The sequence below is a fragment of the Poecilia reticulata genome, chromosome 8 (genome assembly GCF_904066995.2).
Source record: "Poecilia reticulata chromosome 8, P_reticulata-male-v2, whole genome shotgun sequence".
Lineage (NCBI taxonomy): Eukaryota > Metazoa > Chordata > Actinopteri > Cyprinodontiformes > Poeciliidae > Poecilia > Poecilia reticulata.
In genome coordinates, this window is record NC_088837.1 from 23,667,671 (window position 1) to 23,690,806 (window position 23,136).

The window sequence follows — 23,136 nt, forward strand, 5'->3', positions numbered from 1 at the left end:
CTGATATTTTGACTATTCTTGTAATGTGACTTTAATTTCATATTTTTGCTTTATATTCTGAATTTTATGACTTGATTATCATTATTTTATGTTTTCTAATTCAAAATTACGTTCTAAGATATCTGAATTAAGAATTGCAGCCACTGAGCTGTCCGATCAGTTGCCTGCTTAATTTTGGGTTTTATGCACAAAATTATCAAAAAATTTTGATAATTTTTTGATAATTATCAAACTTGTATCCCGTACTGCTCAGCAGTACGGGATACAAGTTCAACAAATCTGCCAATAATTTCATATTTTCTCACTTCTGTAAAACACAACACCGTTGAAATGGCTTTGAAAAGCTAAAAGTGCTGCCAACAACCTGAAAACGGTGCATTTTAATACATCTTTCTTCTATTTTTTATTGTTTTATTGAAATGTAAAAGACGTAAATCTGATGTTTTGACTCATTCAGTATATCTAAAAAATGAAAAGCCGTCATTAAAGACATCTAGAGATATTTCAGAAGGAAATGTGAGTAGTCAACATTACTGCTCCAGCCTAGTTAAAATATAATTACAGATATCTTAGTTTACTAATACGTTGTCTAGTCATAAATCAGACATCTGGAGTGGAAGTGTGGTGAAACTGATTTTATGGTAAAACGGCCTGCCGTAGATTTGGTGCCATAGAAAACACATGGACACAGAAGGAAACCAGAGACACAGGCAGTGGTAATGGATGTTTTATAACGGTTCAGCGACAGGTCCGCTTCACGGCGGGGGGAAGATGGCGGCTTTCTGCGGCTCGATTCTGATTGGTCACAGCAGAAGTGAAGCATGATCTGCTCTGATCATATTTATTCATGACTATCCTGTTATACATAATCCATTTACTGTTTCCGTTGGACTGTGTCCTCTGGCGCTTCACTTCTCTTCCGCCTTCTCCTGCAGAACTGTGGAAACAAAAACCACCAAGTCAAAAGTATTCACGCCCCACGTGATGTCGGCTCACATCAACAAACTCAAATATTGGCAGATTATTTGACTTATAACATGGAAAAAAAAAGTATTTTTATAAGTAAAATAATCTGCCTATAAAACTAGGATTTTTCATCAATATTAAGGAATTATTTACTTAAAACAAGCTCATATTTATTGCTGAAAAGTTACTTCTACGTTAGTTTTGTCTTATTTAAAGTAAACTAAAATATTTGCACTATAAACTACACAAAAATACTTGGTAAGATTTGGTGTTTTTGCAGTGTAGGCACAAATTGGCTTTTCAAAAATAATGTGATGTGTTTCAGTTTTATTATTTTGAACGAATGTCTCCCTCTCACAACAGAAAAAGTCTATATTTATAGATATCTTTTGATATTACCCACTGTGTAATATCAAATTAGATCTACAAATCTAATTTGTAGATTAGAATTTATGCTAATCTACAAATTGGCATAAATTCCCAAATAAGTTTTATTAAATTAAACCTACTTAATATTGGAAAAGTAAAACTGTTTGCTGTCTCAAAAATATTCAAAAATAGAAAATCTGTTTCCTTCTAGCATTCGACCTTCTGATTATAAGAGAAAATTGGCCAATTTCTATTAAAGCCAAAGTTATTGGTTATACTGTATAATTTTACATGTATAAACAAACTGGAACTCTGCTGGGGTTGCTAGGTAACGGGCGGAACTCTGCTGGGGTTGCTAGGTAACGGGCGGAACTCTGCTGGGGTTGCTAGGTAACGGGCGGAACTCTGCTGGGGTTGCTAGGTAACGGGCGGAACTCTGCTGGGGTTGCTAGGTAACGGGCGGAACTCTGCTGGGGTTGCTAGGTAACGGGCAGAACTCTGCTGGGGTTGCTAGGTAACTGGCGGAACTCTGCTGGGGTTGCTAGGTAACGGCAGGGCAGACCTGCGTGAAGATGCCCCCAGTTACCTTCTGCATATCTAGCAAATTTGGTGTCAAATGTTTGTGCAGTAAAAGTTTTTGCTTGTGTCAAATCAAAGATACTAATAAAAAAAAGTTTCCAGAGGTCATCAGAGGTCATCATAAATATTTTCAAAGGAGAAGCAGCACAAATAAAAATTTGAATGCACAAACGTAGTTGAGCTGACTGAAGTTTTTTTTTTTGTGCAACTGCTCGTTGTCCATTAACATTAAATTATTTCCAAAATCCAGCTTGGTGTTTTTTTTTTAAGTGCTTGGCCTGTTTTTGGAAACAGCTGAATCCCAAAATGAAGATCAAAATGTGAACTTTAAGACGCGTAATAGGATTAAAACAAAGACTGGCTGCTTGGGAGGCGAATATTGACCCTTTGCAGCAACGTCACCAAATCGTTGGAGGCGCCATGATGGATGTCGGAAATGATGGATGTCGGCGCCATGATGGATGTCGGAAGTGAGGGATGGGAGTATTAAACAGAGCCACTTTTTTTTCTCTGCCACTTTTTTCACGGCTTCTACTTGTTCAAGTCGAGCTCATTTGTCTTTGAACGTAACTCACCTGGTTGGGGATCATAAACAGCTAGCTTAGAAACCGACCCGTACCTCCTGATGTGTTGACCAAATTACCGACTTCACCTGAATTCACACCACATGATTTATGTCACTACGTTACAAACTGCGTTCCAGCATTAGAAACGTACAAAAGATGAGATGCTAGCCAGTTTTTTCAAAACACGCTAGGCTACATGACGGTGCGTCACTGTCTCCGTGGTTACGTTTAGACCAGTGGTTCTTAACCTGGGTTGGATCGAACCCCAGGGGTTCTGTGGAGCCTCTGCCACGGAGGTAAAGATACACTTGTGTAAAGTCGTGATGACGCCCCGCTTTGCTATCACTTGCTGCAGAGGATCACGTTACATTGCTGAGCCAATCAGAGGATCACGTTACATTGCTTAGCCAATCAGAGGATCACGTTACATTGCTTAGCCAATCAGAGGATCACGTTACATTGCTTAGCCAATCAGAGGATCACGTTACATTGCTGAGCCAATCAGAGGATCACGATACATTGCTTAGCCAATCAGAGGATCACGTTACATTGCTTAGCCAATCAGAGGATCACGTTACATTGCTTAGCCAATCAGAGGATCACGTTACATTGCTTAGCCAATCAGAGGATCACGTTACATTGCTTAGCCAATCAGAGGATCACGTTACATTGCTGAGCCAATCAGAGGATCACGATACATTGCTTAGCCAATCAGAGGATCACGTTACATTGCTTAGCCAATCAGAGGATCACGTTACATTGCTTAGCCAATCAGAGGATCACGTTACATTGCGTAGCCAATCAGAGCTGCGGAGGAGCCCTGATTGAAGGAGCTCCACTCTTTTTACCAAATTCTATAGTCTAAATCTGCTCCTTAGTCGCATCTTTTCAGTGTTGCTACTGCCTCTAGTGGCGTGGGGGTGGTAACACTGCTAACATAATTACATTACTACATCAGAATACCACAAAGTATTTTGTGTCGGCCGGGATGGGGGGGGGGAGATAAGAAGGGTTCGGTGAATGGGCATATAAAACTGGGGGGTTCGGTACCTAAAAAAAGGTTAAGAACCACTGGTTTAGACGCCTTCCTTCTCCATGATGCAATATTTGATATATTTATAATTATCACTACTAAAGTTTATGAACGTTAATCTTCTTACCTTGTGAAAAAGTGTTTGCTGTAAATCCACGTTTACACCGAGGGCTGACTGTCATTATGACTGACGGCTGTTATCCATGTTATCTTTCCTCATTAAAAGGAAATTAATGTATTTTATAAAATAAAATAAGTTTTATTTCCTCCCTTGTTTGTCTGGTGAACCGCAGCATCCTGCGACCATTTTTAAAGCGAAATCAGGCGACACTTGGTCACAGATGTCTGTTTCTAGACGGGCTTTAAAGGAGCCGTTGGTTGTTTAGATGGTCGTCATGGCGCAGGGGGCGGAGTTACGAAGAGCGTGACGTCACGCGTAAATGGTCGCCGTAGAAACGACATTGAGTTTGGTTTGTTTGGTAGCGATTTGAAAGGAAATTCGCACCTCGAACCTCCAGCTTGCACTCCACCTCGTCGGCCCCCAGGTCGTTGACGGCCCTGCAGGAGTAGCGGCCGCCGTCGAACAGACTGGCCTTGCGGATGTTCAGGGTCAACACACCCTGGTTGTTCTGCATCAGGAACTTGGGGTCGCCTTCTATGGCCATGTTGTTCTTCATCCAGATGATCTTCGGCTGCGTCGGGGAGGGAAAACGTGAAATCAGGTCAACGTTTGTGTTTCTGATCCTTCCGCTCGAGCTGCTGACGTGAAAACAGGCCCGACATCAAAAGGCTTTTATTGTTCCGCTCACAGTTTGACTCGTAAAACACAGGAAACGTGAGACGCGGCAGCCGCAGCCGCAGCCGCAGGAGGTGAAATGGATGCAGGAGGCTGCAGCCGCGAGCTGCAATCACTTCCCCCTCATTTCCCTCAGGTTTACGCCGTTTATCCTCACTTCATGCTCACATTACATCGCTACAGAAAACTTCAGCTGCAGAGATTTACATTTTTTAAATGTAAATGTTCTATTTTTATTTGTTTGTTAATGTGAATATAAAACATGACAAGTGATGATATATTTAAAAAGTAATAAAACCAAATTAAACTAAAAATGAGCATTTCCACAATAAAATCAATACTTTCATCAAATATTTACATAAAATTGTATAAAATCTCAGATTTTTCTTCTTGTAATGATCACAAATAAAGTATGAAAATGTAAATATTTTGGTGATAAATAATGTTAATGGAATATAAAACTTTATATTTTTAGATGTTAGAAATTATTGTTTTTAAAGTAATTTTTTTTACTAATTTGTTCATTTTCATTGTTTAATTTTTCAGTGATTTTATAAGAATAAGAAAAAGCAGAGATTTTAGTCAATTTTAAGAAAAATTTAATACATTTAATGTTTTTATTATTTTTCTTTAGACACTATAAGACATGATTTATTTATATTTATGAATTTACAATGAAATTCTTGTAAATTTGTTTATTTGCAGTAATACTTACGCATGCCTCCAAATGTTTACAGTGATAAAAACACAGATTTCATAGTTTAGTCATTTTCTGACTAACCTGTTTGAGTTTTTTAAGCAGTTTTGCTTTAATTCATTTTAAGTCTCTGAATTCGTAAAAACGTTCCTCTGTGGTTTTAATGAGGTTGGTACCTTGGGGTAGCCGCGCACGGCGCAGCTGATGGCGGTGGTGTAGCCGGCGATCACGCTCCGGTCCACCAGAGGAGCCGTGAATTTGGGGGATCGGTTCTGGTCCGTCTCCCTGAAAGCTTTGGGCTGGTAGAGCAAACCTAAACAGAAAAAAAAACAAAAAACACTTTTAAAAACCTCAACCTGTAATGTAGAAACAAGAGTCTTGATTTTACCAGGACACAAAGCTTTGTTGGTTCTCCCAGAAATGATTCTCTGATGAGGCCTGGGTGTTTCACGGTTTCATCCATTAGCAGTTTTTATTAGCTTAAAAGTCAAAGAGTTGACCTTTGACCTGCTACAAATCACCTTCTGACTAATTCTTGTCCTTTTTTTTCTTGGAGGGATCACAGCTTGTTGGCTTCTAGTCCTTCAGCTACTTTTTGACAGCTGACTTTTAAATATTTATAAATATTTATATATAGTTCGAAAGCTAAAGATTTAACTGGCTAGCTAATTATTCAGTTTGCTAACAAAATATTTAGTTTAGTTCTAAATCTAGTTTCAAGTTATGTATTTAGCTAGCAAGCTAAATATTTAGCTTTCTGGCTATATATTTAGCTAGCAAGCTAAATATTTAGCTTTCTGGCTATATATTTAGTTAGCAAACTAAATATTTAGCTTTCTGGCTATATATTTAGCTAGCAAGCTAAATATTTAGCTTTCTGGCTATATATTTAGTTAGCAAGCTAAATATTTAGCTTTCTGGCTATATATTTAGTTAGCAAACTAAATATTTAGCTTTCTGGCTATATATTTAGCTAGCAAGCTAAATATTTAGCTTTCTGGCTATATATTTAGTTAGCAAGCTAAATATTTAGCTTTCTGGCTATATATTTAGTTAGCAAGCTAAATATCTAGCTTCAAACTATGTATTTGGGTAGCAAGTTAAATATTTTGCTTCAAATATCTATTTAGCTACCAAGCTAAATTAGCATAAAACTAAATATTTAGTTAGGTAGCATAATGTTTTGCTTCCAACTTTGTATCTGGCTAACTAGCTAAATTTTTATCTTTAACTGGTTTAGCTAGTAAGCTAAATACTTAGGATCAAAGTAAGATATTTAGTTAGCAAGCTATATATTTAGCTCCAAGTTGCATATTTAGCTAGAAAGTTAATTGTTTTCCATCAAACTGACGGGCTAGTAAGCTAAATACTTAGCAATAAACTAAATATTTAGCTTCAAACTAAATATTCCATTGGTGAGATAAATATTTAGTTGGAAGCTAAACATTTGGCTTGCTAACTAAGCTAAATATTTAGTTTTAAACTGTGACATTCATAATTTAATTAATGGTGAAAATATGACTGAAAAATAACCTGATGAAAAACCCAAAACGTGACTGTGCATCTTCACAAACGGCCCCGGTTCTTTCTTTTCTTTTGAAAACCAGATCTCAGTTTCCGGTTTGTGTTTTTGGTTTTTGTTTTGTTTCTGAGCGCGGCGGCGGTTTGCAGGGATCCTTTCACCTGTTTTATCGATGACGGCGGTGTTCTTGCTGATGCCGCCGTCGTCGCTGAGGCCGCAGATGTTTTCGCTGAACACTCGGAAGGAGTACTCGTTCCCCATGACCAGGTCGGACACGGTGCAGCTGAGCCTGTGGTTGTGTTCGTGGACCGTGAACCACTCCTGAGGCAGAGACAGGAAGTCCAGGCCTGCAGTTACTCCATCTACGTCTAATCTAATCATTTCTGAGTCTAGAAAGCTGTTTGGAATGATAACTCAGAGCTTCAAGCTACTCTAATTTGATGCAGTTTCTTTCTGAAAAGCATTAAAATTTGGACTTTGACTGGGCCATTGCAGCTTAATGCGTTATTTTTTCTTCGTAATTTTTTAAAATTGTCTTGTGGTAACATTTACGATGCTGATTTTATAATTTCTCTGAACATTTTCCAGCCTGATTGTTTGATTAGTTTATTGAATTTTGACCAGTGATGAGATTTAAAGAGCAAATCTGAACAAACAGGGATTAAACTTAAAAGCAGCTACATGACAAACGTGAGCAGAAAAGTATCTTACACACATTTATAAATAATCTTTTCATCACAAAACGTTCATAAATGGTTAAAACTGTCTAGAAAATGCAACTAAACAGCTTTTTAATCTATTTGTTGTTATTCTATTTAAATCACACACTATTCTTTATTACAATGAAATACAAAAAGAATAAAGAAACAGAAACTCTTTTACCACACATGAAACTAAGCTAACGCTACGGATTGTGCTAATATCTTTCCGCCCTGGCATTGTGCTAGCTCACATTAGCATCATCTAGCACAGCAAACTCATGAACGTAATTATTTTAAATGATTTCCGATTCTATTACTTTTACCTATCAATGTTTTTTCAATCCATTTTGCTGTATATGTTGTTAGCGTCAACATATATTGACGCTAACTTGTAACCAAGCTAGCAGAGATGAGTGGAAGAAGCAGCTAAAAACAACAACAATCCAGCTTAAAAGTTGGTTGTTGCTGGTTGACTCCATGTTCAACAGCAGCCTGGATAACTGCGTTTCTCTGTAATGCGGTTGTGCAGCGAACACTCCTAGGAATATGAAGCTGCTAACGTTTCCAGCGCAAACATGAGTGAAACGAAGCATTCGGAGGCAGAAAACTAAAATCCATGAAATGAAAAGCGGAATGAGTCTCTGCAGAGGCGCAGAGGGCTGCTTAATTGGGTAATAATTCTTTGTGGGTTTAATATCTTTTGTGTTACATGCAGTCATTTAAATTATGGTTTAATATGTATCAATTACAGCCTTTTACTCAAAATGAAAATATTACAATCTGCTGCAGAACGAAACTGCGGCTGGAATCCGGAGGCTGGCTGTGTTTTTATTTTAATGGTTGGTGGTTTGAAAGGAAGGAGCTCCGGCATTTTTCACAGTAACGTTTTAAAGAAGAAGTGATGCAGTGTGAAAATAAATAAAGACGCACTTTAACCATTACAGCAGATTTGATTTATACGCTACTATTATCCTGAGCATCCAGGGAGAAACTATCCATTTTTTCTTTTCTTGCACCCTTTTTCCCTCAGTGGGGTCGGGAGGGTTGCTGGTGCCCATCTCCAGCCAACGTTTCGGGCGAGAGGCGGGGTCACCCTGGACAGGTCGCCAGTCTGTCGCAGGGCAACACAGAGACACACAGGACACACAACCATGCGCACACACACTCACACCTAGGGGCAATTTGGAGAGGCCAATTAACCTGACAGTCATGTTTTTGGACTGTGGGAGGAAACCAGAGTACCTGGAGAAAACCCACCATGCACAGGGAGAACATGCAAACTCCATGCAGAAAGACCGGGGCCGGGAATCGAACCCAGAACCTTCTTGCTGCAAGGCAACAGCTCTACCAACTGCGCCACTGTGCAGCCCAGGGGGAGAAACTAATTGGTGTATAAATATGAAAACAAGCCGTCCAACATGGACCATTTTAGAGAAATACGTTTAACTTTGGCTACATTTATCCAGAGGAACAATCATCTTCAGAAATATATGTATTATTACTTGAGTCAATCGCAGGGTCTGTAATTAATTAATCACAAAATAAGCAACATTTTTAATTCAAATACACTTTTTGGTGCTGAATTTTTGAACAACAAAGATATTTTTGTTAACTGTTTGAAACCTATGAATGTCAAGAAATAATTATTTGCATTAAAATTTGTAATCTGTAATTAATTGTCTCTTTCCAAAGAGGGAAATACGAGAAAACATGCCACTAATCTAGGGGAGATGTTTGTTGATCTTCTTTAGCCAGTGGCTAACAAAAAACAACCAATCAGAGCCAGGAGGCGGGTCTTAGCGCTGTCAATCACCCTCCTGTATATGTAGCTCTCATGTGATGTCACACATTTGGCAACTTTGTCGCTGACGGCCATGTTGATAGGTATCCGTAACCGTCATGACAGTTGCTATGGAGTTGCTATGACAACAACAAACAGGCTAAAACCTGAGGAGCTCTTAATTTATAAGAAATAAAGTACATTACAGCTGTCGCTCAATGATTTCTGACTTCTCTACCCACCTCTGTGTAATACCAAGACAAGCATAACCCTGACATAAGATCCAAACAACGAGGTCGTCAGCATTGGAGCGGTTTGGCTGGCGGTCGCTTTAACTGGTAGATTTACCCAGAATACACTGGGACTGTACCTTCGTCTTCTTGTCACATTTCTGGACGGTGTAGCCGATAATCTCGCAGTTGCCGTCATCTTTGGGTGGCTTCCACTCCAGCGCGGCGTTGAAGCCCCAGACGTCGGTGACGTGAACGTTGACGGGCGGGCCGGGCTTCTCTGGAGAGATCGCAACGCAGACAGAGGTGAGTTTGGCGGCATTGAAAGCGAAACGCAGCAAATCTGATTGATTTATATAGAGCTTATCAACGACCAACTAAGGTGACCCAGAACTGGAGGATATGGATGAAAAACAAAGAGTAAGCATTTCATATCATGAGTGAGTTGCTAGGTAACCAAAGAATGAGTGAGTTGCTAGGTAACCAAAGAATGAGTGAACTGCTAGGTAACCAAAGAATGAGTGAGTTGCTAGGTAACCAAAGAGTGAGTGAGTTGCTGGGTAACCAAAGAGTGAGTGAGTTGCTAGGTAACCAAAGAGTGAGTGAGTTGCTGGGTAACCAAAGAGTGAGTGAGTTGCTAGGTAACCAAAGAGTGAGTGAGTTGCTGGGTAACCAAAGAGTGAGTGAGTTGCTAGGTAACCAAAGAATGAGTGAGTTGCTAGGTAACCAAAGAGTGAGTGAGTTGCTAGGTAACCAAAGAGTGAGTGAGTTGCTAGGTAACCAAAGAGTGAGTGAGTTGCTAGGTAACCAAAGAATGAGTGAGTTGCTAGGTAACCAAAGAATGAGTGAGTTGCTAGGTAACCAAAGAATGAGTGAGTTGCTAGGTAACCAAAGAGTGAGTGAGTTGCTGGGTAACCAAAGAGTGAGTGAGTTGCTAGGTAACCAAAGAATGAGTGAGTTGCTAGGTAACCAAAGAGTGAGTGAGTTGCTAGGTAACCAAAGAGTGAGTGAGTTGCTAGGTAACCAAAGAATGAGTGAGTTGCTAGGTAACCAAAGAGTGAGTGAGTTGCTAGGTAACCAAAGAGTGAGTGAGTTGCTAGGTAACCAAAGAGTGAGTGAGTTGCTAGGTAACCAAAGAGTGAGTGAGTTGCTAGGTAACCAAAGAGTGAGTGAGTTGCTAGGTAACCAAAGAGTGAGTGAGTTGCTAGGTAACCAAAGAGTGAGTGAGTTGCTAGGTAACCAAAGAGTGAGTGAGTTAGTTGATGCCACCAACGTAGCTTAGCTAGCAGTGAGGTTGAGCAGCTAAAGCCTTTTCTCTGCCTACGTCTCCCAGAATGCTGTGCGGTTCTGGATTCAGGGAGTTCAGGGAATATTTTATATGTTGAATGTTCTACCTATTGATACTGATCAATTTGCAATCACAATATATATCGTTATTGATTTATTGTCCTGCCATAAGGTGACCAAAGCACTTTACAGTAAAAATATAATCACAAGAAAAAGAAAACAACATTAAAAATAAGGAAAAAAATGTCGCTACGCTACATGGTAGCCATAGGGTCACCATTATAAACCCACTTCAATAATCGAATCTAAAACTAACAAACACATGAGTGGCCTTCTTCAAGTCAGTGAAAGTAAATCTTTTAAACCAACGTTATATGTTTTAAAAACAGATTTAACTTTAACAGATTTAACGAAAGATTTAACGGTGGAAGGACAATCTTATGTTTTTTATTATTAATCTTTTAAAGAAAGATTTAACTGGTCAGCAGATCTAAACTCCTGATCAAATATTACCTCTTGGTTTCTGACAGTTTTATTTAGCTTAAACGTCAGGACACCCTCATCTGTGTGTCACCAAATAAGATACATTCAGTCTTTTGCTGGAACTCTGCTTGGGTTGCTAGGTGGCGGGGTTGCTAGGTGACGGGGTTGCTAGGTGGCGGGGTTGCTAGGTGACGGGCAGCGCCTGCCGATTTGTGACGTTACATTCCGGAGACTTTTTAGTCACCAAAATACATGAACTTATAAACTGTCAGAGTTGTTTTTTTTTAAGCACTTTTAAGCAGTAGGAACCCAAACAGAAGAACAAAAATGTCCAAAATTTGTATTTTGCGTAATACGTCCTCCTAATTTTGTAAGTCATCTGCATAACATTTGAGGGGCAGTTTGTGTGCAGATGTAACTTCTCCTAGTGGCAGGACACAAAGGGAAAAGAGAAGGGAGCCAGCGACGGAGCCCTGTGGCACCCCACATAAAACAGAGAGGATGTTCTGTCAGACAGGAAGTGAGGCGCTGACACCGACGGCGAGTTTTAAACGAGCCAGAAGGACAGGAAGCTCCGCCGTGTCGAGGGCTGATGTAAGGTCCAACAGAACCACGACAGACTTGTCAGAAGTGAAGGATAAACTCTGCCAGACGGCTCTGAGACGGAGAGAAATCCCAACGGGAGGCAAAAATCAACAGTTGCAGCGGCGGAGATTTGACAGATTAGACAGATTAGAGAGATTGGCAGATTAGTTTAGCAAAGAAAAGGGATCAAGGGAAGACGGAGAAAGGAAAACTGGCAAAGCAGCAGCATGCTTTGCATGACAAAGAAGAAGAATGAAGCCTGTTATTATTCTCTCGTCTGTGTGGTCCGTGTGTCACAGCGCAGCAGCAGCCGAGGGAGCACTGCACGGCATCGCCGAGCGTTTATCGTCAATCTCACTCTGCTGCTCCTGCAGTCCTCAGCGTGGTGACGGATCAGCCGCCATCTGAGCCTCTCATTAGCTCAACCTTCCCAGCTCCGCTAAGTGACAGAGTCGCCCTCACAATCCAACCCTAATCCCAGTCAACGTGCAAATAATCCCCAAGGAGCCCCGGCCCACGGAGACGAGCCCTGCAGGACGGAGGAGCGGCGGCGGAGTTAGGATTACGTCTCAGAGGGGAATGAGCTCTTTGAAGCTTCGCTGCTTTTAGCCCTTCGGATCAGGAAATGAGGAATTATCATCAAGTTTGGAGGAGAAATCTCGACATGTCGCAGATTTGGAAACAGGTTCCTAATCTTGTAGTACCTTGTGAATTTGGAACAAGCGTGAAGCTCTAATCCTAATGAGAGAAAATGCAACACAAGGAGGGCAAATGTCGCGCAGGTGATGAGTTTAAGAAGAAAAACTGAAAAATAACTAAAAGAGTTAAATCTGCAAGGCTGTGCAGGTTCCTGAAGCAAATTATTACTTTAGTAATCAAGTATTTCCCTTTCTGCAGTAGCAAAATATAAGAGAAAATGTTGGTAAATAAACCACTCAGTTGGTAAGAAAACATATTATTTGTTAAACGACAATATGATAACAATATTTATTTTTTAAAGTGTAAAAACCGATGAGAAACAGTTTGTAAAAATCAAACTTAATAAACTCTTGTCTCCAGTTTATGACAGTTTATTAGGAGCATTGAAGATACAAAAAAAGAAGAAATTTTTGCAAAATTGAAAAGTCAAATAATTTCTAGAAAATACTCATAAGTTTAAAATTCATCTCTGAAATGTGCTAGAAAAAACACGGATATTTCTGAGCTCCAAAAGTGGAAAATTTGCTGGAAAAAAGTCAAAATTTTGAGGTTGATTTCAGAAATTTGATAGAAAAAAAAAAGCTTGGAACTTTCCGAGCTCCAAAAAAACTGAAAAATTTCCAGGAAAACTGAGACATTTTACATTGATCTCAGATTTTTTTTAATGAAAACTTCTCGGATTAATCTTAAAATGCCAGGGGTTTCTTTTGCTAATTTTTTTACTTAAAACTTAGAAATTTCCAAATTTTTGACTTAAAACTTCGAAATTTCCATGTTTCTTGTAGAAAACTTCTGATATTAATTTCAAAATGTATGATTTTTTTCTCCACATTTTTATTTTGACCTTTTAAACTCAGACATTTCCAGGGTTTTTCTAGAAAATTTCTGAGTTTTTTGGCAGGAATGTACACCTTATGTTCCATCTGTAACGCCCTGAAACGCTGTTAATCTGGATCGTCGGCTGCCATGCTGGCTGGCGTTAGTGACTGACCTACGACCTGGATTTCCAGGTCTGCGCTGTCCGTCTTGTCCTCGACCTGGACGGACAGGGTGTACGTCCCTGAATGTCTCCGCTCTGCAGAGCGGATGAACAGGATGGTGTCCACCTCGCTGGTGCGAGTTCCCACGGATTTGTCCTCCATCAGGACTCCGTCTTTGAACCAGGTCACGACGGGTCGAGGTTTTCCCTGCAGTCACAGAAAAATCAGGAGGAATCGACACAAATACGTCAAAGAAGAACCGTAAAGGTGAAAAGCACCAACCGTCCCTCTTTCTTCCTCTCAGACACGTTTTTCATGTCAGATTTAAGACGTTTTCTAACTATTTTAAACGTGTCCTGGTTTGTAAAAACAAAGATGCTGGATGTATTTTCCGCTGGACTGTAGACAGCAGTGGCAGTAAAATCGGGTTGGACATTTCTCCAGTTTTATTGGAACAAAAACAGCTCCAGGAGCAAAATGTCCGCCTCTTATATAAGACGACAGAACGGCTGAAGCTCTCTCTGTCTCTGGAGATCATCATGCAGCTTCGTTCTCCATCTCATCTTCCTCCTCTGAATCACTTTATTCCTGTCTATTTTCGTTTACAACAAGCCTTTTGCCGCTTGCGTTTGGCTCCTTCTCTACCAGCGCCGCCATCGTTTGCAAGTTGTTGTCAGATGCTGTAGTTGTCCTCGCGCCTTTAAAGCTCTCGCTCGCTCTCTCTCTCTCTCTCTGTTGCAGGCGATATTTACAAAACGGATTTTTGTTCCAGGAGATGAAACAGAGAAAATGCAGCCATCAGGGGGAATCTCAGTTGTTGGTTCTTTTAGTAACCAAAACACACGAGAAAATGTGCCTGGATCTGTTGCACAGTCGGGTTTTTTTTTTAAGATAATTTGCTGCATTTTTCAGCAAATTCTTGCGGAAATAAAGCAGAAAACGTTGCGTTTAAGACGTAGGCTCTTGATTCTGGGCTGATTTCAGTCAGAGTTTTAACTGAAACGGCTTTTCTTTGAGTCTCAAAGGATATTTTGATGCAGGTGAATGTTGGACCTGACTCCAGCTTTTGATGCCGTTTATCATCTGACGCTGCTAAATGGGGCTTTACACTGTAAAAACACAACAATCTGCCAGGCGTCTTCGGTCTAATTTCTACAAATATCTGAGCGCACTTGAAATAAGACAAAACTGACTTAAACGTAACTTTTATCAAGAAGTAGGAGTTTAAGTCAATAATTCAGTAATATTGATGAAAAGGTTCTAGTTCCAGATTATTTCATTTATAACACGGGAGATTAATCAATATAGAGGAGTTATTGGCATAAATGAAGCTAATTTATTGCTCTAAAAAGTTACTCTAAGTTAGTTTTGTCTTATTTCAAGTGCACTAAGACGTTTGCACTGGATGTTTCTGGAAACGCCTGTCTGGTGTTCCACAGGGTTCTGTTTTGGGGCTACTCCTGCTTCTGCTCCATTTTCTCCCTCTTGGTTTCACACAGTCATCCTTAAATTAAATCTCCTGTTCTTAAGCATTCAGACTTCAGTTTTTATGTTTCTCTAATCTGGAACAAACTTCTAGAAAACTGCAAAACAGCTGAAACACTGAGATCCTTTAAAACCCACATTTTTAGAGTTTCTTTACTAGAGCATTGATCAGGATACATGATGTACTAAAGTACTGATGACTTAAACCTTTTTATACGCTAACAAAAATACATGAACCACCACCAGCGGCTCAATTCTAGATGCGTTTTCTGATTTTTATTTTAAAAGAGTCCATATTAATAACTTGTTTACCTCTTTACCGTAAAAAAATAAAGTTGATTCTTCCAGAAACATTTGAAACTTTCAGGCTAAACATAATAATTAAGGGCTGATTTGAGTCCAAAAGGTTTTCCTGTTATGTTCAAACGCAGTCGAAGAGGCTTTGATCTGCAAACATGAAACCTCTGCATGTAAGGAAAACAAACGAACAAAGACGTCAGTTTTACCTGGAAAGGGATGACCAGGTTCACCTTCTCCCCCACAGCTTTGAAGATCTTGGATCTCAGGTTGCGAGGGAGTCTAATCTTTGGATTTTCTGCATGAAAAGACGGATTGCGCTAATAAGAGAGGCGTTAATGTCCCCAACATTAATCCAGAGGTTTGCAACCTTAACAATCCAAAGAGACGTTTTTGCTCCGAGTCAAGAGCTGAAAATATCAACGACCGTCGAAAAAAGACAACTTATCATCTTTAAGATAGGAAATTTGTTCTCAAAAAACATAAAAACATGAAGCTTTTGAATGACTTAAAACATTTTCTTCTACTGGATTTTGATACAAGTGGAAAATTAAATTGTTATAAAAGAAAATATTTTCCAACCGGATGACAAGAACAACTGATCCAGTTTTAGTGCTTTTCTGTTGTGGAAATCCAGTAAAAATATGGAAAACTGCTAAAACCTGAATTTGTAATTATTATTTTGTTAAATCGTTAGTTAGAAATTGGAGAAAAAGAGATTTGAAGATCTTGGATCGATTAAGATAAGATCTTTAGATCTTAACTTAATCGATAAGATCTAAAGATCTTATCTTATTCTGACGATTAATCGATTATTTTTGATGATTAATCGATTAGTTGGATTTTAAAAGTGGCACATTCTGCAGGATTTCCATGTAACCATTTAAGCCGTCTGGGTTCAATATAAGAAAAACATTAAAAGATGCAAATAAAACAAAATTCCATTTCTTTTTTAAATAAGAAAACATTTCTTATATGCTGTATCTGCAGCTAAAATACTTCTACCATGAAAATCTTACCCCTTTCTGCTTGATTTAGCATTAATTTAACATTAACATTTAACATCAATAATTTGGTGGCAAAAGGTCCTTAATAGCAGATTTTGTTTACATAATTTGAACCAGGTGAAGCTAAAACTGTCACTTGCAGAGTTCTGGGTAGAACATAATTAAAGAGAAAGTTTATTAAGTCTTAAATACAAAATGTGTATATTTTCTCCACTGTTTTGGTTTAATCACCGCTCTGATTATGTTATTATTTAACAAAATTTATTTTTTATTGAGTCTGTATACTGCAATTAATGATTAATCAATTACTAAACTAGTTGAAAATTATTTCAATAATCGATTAATCATGATTAATCGTTTCAGCTCTAAACCAAACTAGAGAAAAACTAAAGAAAAAAGCCTAAAGCTTGTTGCTCAGGGAACTTTAAGCTACATTAGGTGAGTCTCTTACCTACGACCTCCCTGATGGTGACGGCCTGAGCCAGCGTGGCGGGGGGGCTGCGTCCAGCGACGTTCACTGCAAACACTCTGAACAGCATCTTGTCCCCGGTGGGGAGGCCCTTCACCGTGTACTGGCTCATTTCCACTGGTTCCTTATTGGCCTGCACCCACTGGTCACCTGGGAAAACAAAGGATTCATCAAACCCTGACAGCAAATAAACAGCTGATATTTAAAATTAGCATCAAGGAGCATCAGCTCGAACTAGAGCTGAAACGATTAATCGATTACTGAAATAATGAATTTAGTAATCGATTAATCATAAACTAGAGTAAGTCATTTGCTGTAAGAACAGTAAATAAGCCAAAGCTGTTAAAAAAAACAAACATTTTGCACTCGAGATAAAAAAATTAATAAATAAAGCTCATTTGTCTTTAAATATGTTAAAAACTCCTCATTGCTCATATTCTTAGCTTAATTTCTTAATAAAATAATAATCAAAATGCATTTTGATTTGTTCCCGATTGACTCAGTGTTTCACCTTAGGTAAGACTTATTATTTCCTTAAAGTCAAGCAGAAAGGTCTGAGCTTTATGTTGATTTCAGAAGTATTTTCGCTGCAGATGCATCCTTTGCAACAAATGATCAATCGTTTACTAAATAAATGATTAATTTTAGGCAGTTAAATGTTTATTTTCTTATTTAATTATTTGTATTTTTAAATGTATTTCTAATATTGTTAGCAATAAGTTGTTAAATGAAAAATCTGCAGAATGTGACCATTTTTATTTGATTAATCAGTACAATATTTGATTAATTGACAGAATATTTGATTATTCTATAGAATAACCAATCAATCGATAAAAATGATTCATTAATCAACACAGCAACTGATTAATCGAAAAATGTTTGAAAATCTGATATAAAAACTGATTGATAAAAAATGATCGATTAATCTGTAGAATAAACAATTAATCGATAAAAATTAATTAATCAACACAGTAACCGATTAATCAAAAAAATTGTGAAAATCTGATTTAAAAACTGATTAATTGATAAAAAATTATCGATTAATCTGTAGAATAAACGATTAATCGATAAAAATTAATTAATCAACACAGCAACCGATTAATCAAAAAATGTTTGAAAATCTGATATAAAAACTGATTAATTGATTTAAAAAATTATCGATTAATCTATAGAATAAACGATTAATCGATAGAATAATCGATTGCTAAAATAGTCATTAGTTGCAGCCCAAGCTCATACAACACGTCACACTACTGTCTAATGCATTCAGATACGATTTGTTTCATTTACTTCCTTCTGTGCAGTACTCAATGATGTAGCCGTTGAGGCCGCCGGCTCCGACCTTTTCTGGAGGTCGCCACTTGAGTGAACAGCTAGAGTCGGTCAGATCCTCCACAGTGAGGCGAGTCGGCTCGCTGGTGGGGGCTGAGAGACACAAGAGCTAATTAAGACCTTAATGCCTGGAATGAACGGGAAGGGAAGGCAGGTTAAGCTGCGTCAGAATGAGTGCCGTGTGGAAAGCCTGGGTTAATTAGCCGCTCCGTCAACGACGCACCGATGGGCATGAAGGGCTGGGAGGTGGCGCTGGGCTCAGAGACGCCGACGCTGTTGACCGCAAACACTCTCATCTCGTAAAGAACGCCTTCAAGCATCTTCTTGGCCTCGTAGGTGGTGGACTCGTAAACGTCGAAGTTTAGTTTGGTCCATCTGGTTGAACCGACCTTCCTTCTCTCCAGCAGGTAACCTGCAGTGAGCAGAGCAGCCAAAAATCTACTCAAAAGGAGCAGCACGACTTCAAAAGTATTTCACTTTGTAAAAATAAAAAGTAGCTGTCCAAGAAAATACTCAAGTAAAAGTAAAAAGTATTTGGTAAAAATGCTACTTGAGTAACTGATAATAAAATATGATTCAATATTTTTGAAATGACGTCATTAAACTACTACAAATAAATACAAAACTTTCATTTTCAAATCAATATTCTCAAGATTAAACTTTACATAAAATCAATATTTACAGTAAGTAATATGTAAATTAGAACGAGGTAATGACAGTAAATACTGTAGCTAAGTTCAGCAGATAGAAAATAAGAGAACAAAGCTGGTGTATGAACAGGAGGTCTCACTTTAACAAATTCCACTTGTGCATCCATGTTTCATAGATTTTTGGTTAAAATGTTTGTTAAAGTTACTTGTATTGGAAGGAATATTCAGAAATTTTACTCAAGTAAGAATATCAATGTTTCACAATAATATTACTGAAGTAAAAGTAAAAATTATTTGGTAAAAATGATATTCAAGTACTGAGTAACTGATCATAAAATCTGATTTAATATTTTAAAATCAAACAGATGTATAAATTCTAGCATTTTAAGAACTAAAATAAAAAAATATATAATACAAATAAATACAAAACCTAAACTTTGAATAAAATTAAACCCTACAGTAAGTAATACGTGCATTAGGAGAGGATAATGACAATGAATAAATAATCTTAGTCTCAAAATGATCCAACAAGCTCACCAGGTTAAGATCAACAAAGCTGGTGTGTGAAAAAGAGGTCTCACTTTGACATAAACTGAAGGTGTGTGTGTGTGTGTGTGTGTGTGTGTGTGTGTTTCACACATATTTTTGGTTAAAATGTTTCTCCTATCTTCATTGAAGTTACTTGTATTGAATAGAATATTCAGAAATGTCAGTCAAGTAACTGTAAACAATGAAATAATTTCAAAATCGAACTTTATATTAAATTGTTTGATGACCTGTTTTTTCTTTTTCTGTAAGTGTTACAGAAAAAGACAAAAACTGAAGAAATCCATACAGGAGGCAAAAGCTTTCCCTCTCCACTGTAAATCTGAGAGAAGTTTGGGATGAAATGAAAACGGATCCATTAGATCACGAAGCTGTTTTCTCCAGGGAGGACATCAGATGTGGAAACATCAGACGAGGCGTGTAGCAGCGTTTACCTTTAACAGGAACGCCGCCATCAAACGAGGGAGGCTCCCATGTGATGATGGCAGAGTCCTCGCCAACTGATGTGCACCTGATGTTGCTGGGAGCGTTGGGCATATCTGGAGGTTACAGTCAGAGAGAAACTATGATTAAAATGAGTCCTTGGATGAAAAGAAAAAAGACGTTAGAGGTCATTTAACTTTCTTCCACAGCGCCGTAGCTTTTCAAATATGGGAATATCTGCTAATTTGAGCTGAAAGGGGACCTGTTATGCAAAATCCACAGGTTTTTGCACTTCCATTTGGGTTTCTACTGTTTCTAAAAACAGACCAAATGTCTAAAGAAAACATACAGATGGTTTTTAGCAATAAGTTAATGTTTATTGGGCTCTGGAAAATGCGCTGTTTCAAAAATCTTCAATATTTAACCCTTCACCTAGCAACCCCAACAGAGTTCCGCTCGTAACCTAGCCACCCAGGCAGAGTTCCGCTCGTAACCTAGCAACCCCGGCAGAGTTCCGCTCGTAACCTAGCAACTCAGGCAGAGTTCCATTTGTAACCTAGCAACCCAGGCTGAGTTCCAGGACATTTGGACAGCTGGTTTTACAGCTACATTCAATTTAAAAATACTTTATTGATCCCAAATGGAAATTAGAGGTTGATGTTGCTCATTTGATTAAAGGTCGGCAACAGCAGAGGGTGGAATGTAAGCAGCTGTCAAAATAACACTGGTGAACTTTCTTGGTAAACATTATTGATGGAAACTTACTGCAAAAAGTTTGATCTCAGTACGTGCTGTACAACAATGTCTTGTTGGCGATTTACCATCCAGAAACTACCTGCTGCATTCTTGTTGTTTACGAAGGAGGCTCTACTTCTGCTTTTCCGAGATGTACGGGTATATAATTATATTCTGTTCTCAGCTATTTTAGTGTAAACGTTGAGTTATTTGGATTTAAAGTGACGATTCTGAACTGACCAGACTGAAATCTCATCATCTAAGAATGATTTTGTGGAAAAGAAAAAGGTTTGTATAGCCCACCTTTAGGTGCCAAGAGATAAAAATGTAAACGGAGAACTAAACGGTAACTGACCCACAACCTTGATGAAGAGTTCGGCCTTGTCCTCTCCCACTGGGTTGGTCACATTGATGGTGTAGGGACCCTCGTCTCCTCTCTCCGCCCCGTCGATCACAAAGCTGCTCACGGTCTTCTCCGTCTCCACGCGGACCCGTCCCTCGCTCTCAGAGATCACCTGTCACAAACTGCAGCCTTTAAACGTCTTTATGAAGAATGTGTTTAAAATAACAAAGCCAAATCTAATTTAGTTTTTCCCTGCAGTTACAAACTCCATGTCAATTATTTTAGTCTGAAAATAAAGCTAACACTAGTCTAAAATTGTTGTTTTCATTTTTGAAGTATTTACATTTTTTTTGTCAAATTATATATAAAAAACAATAAGAAATTGCTTTATTTGACTCCAATTGTAAGTTTCAACTCCTGTATTTTTTTCAAATCCAGTGTAAAAAAAATTAAAAATGATAACAAATTTAGACATTTTTAACTGATTTTTCTTTTAAATCACCATGATATAAACGCAAGATTTTTTTGGCACTACCAGAGCTCCATACATGTCTCTTAGATGAAGGTTCCAGGTCACTGACGTCTGCCCTGCAGCCCTTTGGTGTAAACTCAAATACTCAAATGCTTATTTGGGCTCCAAAAATCAGTAAGCAAACAATCAATCTTCCAAAATAAAAACGAGTGCATAACCAGGTGGGGATTAAAAACATTTTTAAATCTCACCTGGTCTCCTTTCATCCAGGAGACGACGGGGGTCGGCTCTCCTGTGACCTCAACATCTAGGCGGAGTTTGTTTCCAGCCACCACCGTGACGACGTTCCCGTCGCCGCTGCCGCCGAAGTTCAGGTGGATTTTGGGAGGTTCTGTCATGTGATCATCCAAAATCATTTAAATTACAAAGATAATTAATTAATAAAGGAATATCTTATCTTATCTTATCTTATCTTATCTTATCATCCTCATGGCTGCTTAAAAGTTCTGATTAACTTTCAATTCTTAATGTTTTATTACCAAACACTGTATTGTTGCTTTAATAGTGGATAACTGCATGTAAAACGATGTTTCACTTTTTTTTTTGTCTACAACAGTAAAATAATTTTAGTAATTCATCCTGTTTCTCCATCTCTCCCAGCTGATCTGATTATGGGAAAGACTGGAAAAAATTATCTTTTTTGGGGGCAAATTTAAGCTTCACACTTTTTTTTAACTCAAACATTTTGCTATGATTAATTATAATTAAGAACCTGATTTAATTTTTTCCCAAAAGCTTTAAAGAGACATATTTTGTAAAAATTGAGCTTTTCTTATGCATTGCTAGTAGTAATACCAGTTACACTGGAAAATGATTTCACTCGTAACATGAGGAAAATATTTTCTGCTAGTAATTTTTTAAATCAATATTAAGGCATTATTTTCTCCTATATCTTGCTGAACAGTTAATTGTAAGTTAATTTAGTCTTATTTAGATATTTGCACTAAAAAGTAGACCAAAATGCTTGATGTTACTTTGTGTTTTTGCAGTGTATCGTTCCGAAGTGTCCATAAAACATTACAAAACATTTCGTCATGCAACTCTTTGGATAGTTGAATAAAAACAGAAGAATTACCTTCTATGGGAACAATTTCAATCTTGACCTCTAAGAAAAAAGGAAATTATTCTCAGTAAATAAAAAACTGCTGAAGGCTTGTGCATGTTTAAAAAACGTTAAAAGCTCAAAATGTTTTTTTTCTGTATCACCCTCACCTATGAAGTTGAGTTTGGCAGACAAAGAAAGAGCGTAGCCGTCTGGGACGAAGGTATAATCTCCTGCATCCGAAGCCTCTACTTCATCGATCGTCAGCTTGTGGATCCTGAGGATAATTAGGCAGATGTTACCAAACAAACAACCAAAACAAAACTATTTCTATGACCTGCCGTTTATCCTGGAAGATGACGCAATCTGAGGCTTTCACCTGGTGGGATTACAATCGCCTCATGGATCTCCTGTTTTGATGGAGAAGGAAGGATTAGTGTGAAAAGCCCAGACCCCTGGGGGTGTGTGCTCCATCTGAGGAAGCTTTTATTGTGTTTTCAGAGGTTAACGCCTTACAGACTGCAGCCGATCTGCAAAAATAGGTCAAACGACTAAAAAAAAACCCCTCTGGTAGTAAGTTTGCCAAGCCATTTGGCAGCCAGTGCACTGCAAAAACACAAACCTCACCCAGTGTTTTGGTCTAGTTTCTACTGCGAGCATGTTGAAATGAGACTCAAATAACTACAGTAATACTAAGCCAATAATACAATAAGGGATTAGTTTAGTCTTATTACAAGTGTATTTGTACTAGAAACTAAAAGTACTTGGAAAGGTTTTGTGTTTTTTAGGGCTGTAGTGATACAATAATCTCACGATACGATACACGATATTCTGCTCACAATACGATATATGTTGCGATATTCAGAAAACAATACAATTCAATACTCTTTTGCGATTTTCTGAAAGATTTTAGAGGGACAGAGTGATTTTGGTGACATTTTGTGACTGTTATAGAGTTGGACTGGATTAATTTAACTGAAAACTGATTAAAAGCACCAACTA

At 38.2% G+C, this 23,136-nt stretch overlaps 1 protein-coding gene across 1 annotated transcript in view; it reads right to left on the reverse strand.

Annotated features, from left to right (window-relative positions):
• Positions 1–711: 711 nt before the first annotated feature.
• mybpc2a (myosin binding protein Ca) overlaps positions 712–23,136 on the reverse strand; it is a 70,223-nt gene continuing 47,798 nt past the window's right edge. Inside the window, exons 13-27 of the mRNA XM_081610278.1 lie at positions 22,305–22,411; positions 22,168–22,197; positions 21,284–21,423; positions 20,573–20,732; positions 19,494–19,598; positions 18,087–18,275; positions 17,822–17,956; positions 16,514–16,681; positions 15,265–15,353; positions 13,285–13,480; positions 9,380–9,519; positions 6,690–6,849; positions 5,183–5,319; positions 4,019–4,205; positions 712–937 (exon numbers count right to left, since the gene is read on the reverse strand). Of these exons, the coding sequence (XP_081466404.1) occupies positions 909–937; positions 4,019–4,205; positions 5,183–5,319; positions 6,690–6,849; positions 9,380–9,519; positions 13,285–13,480; positions 15,265–15,353; positions 16,514–16,681; positions 17,822–17,956; positions 18,087–18,275; positions 19,494–19,598; positions 20,573–20,732; positions 21,284–21,423; positions 22,168–22,197; positions 22,305–22,411 (1,972 nt within the window). The 3' untranslated portion in view covers positions 712–908. The remainder of the gene's footprint in view (positions 938–4,018; positions 4,206–5,182; positions 5,320–6,689; positions 6,850–9,379; positions 9,520–13,284; positions 13,481–15,264; positions 15,354–16,513; positions 16,682–17,821; positions 17,957–18,086; positions 18,276–19,493; positions 19,599–20,572; positions 20,733–21,283; positions 21,424–22,167; positions 22,198–22,304; positions 22,412–23,136) is intronic.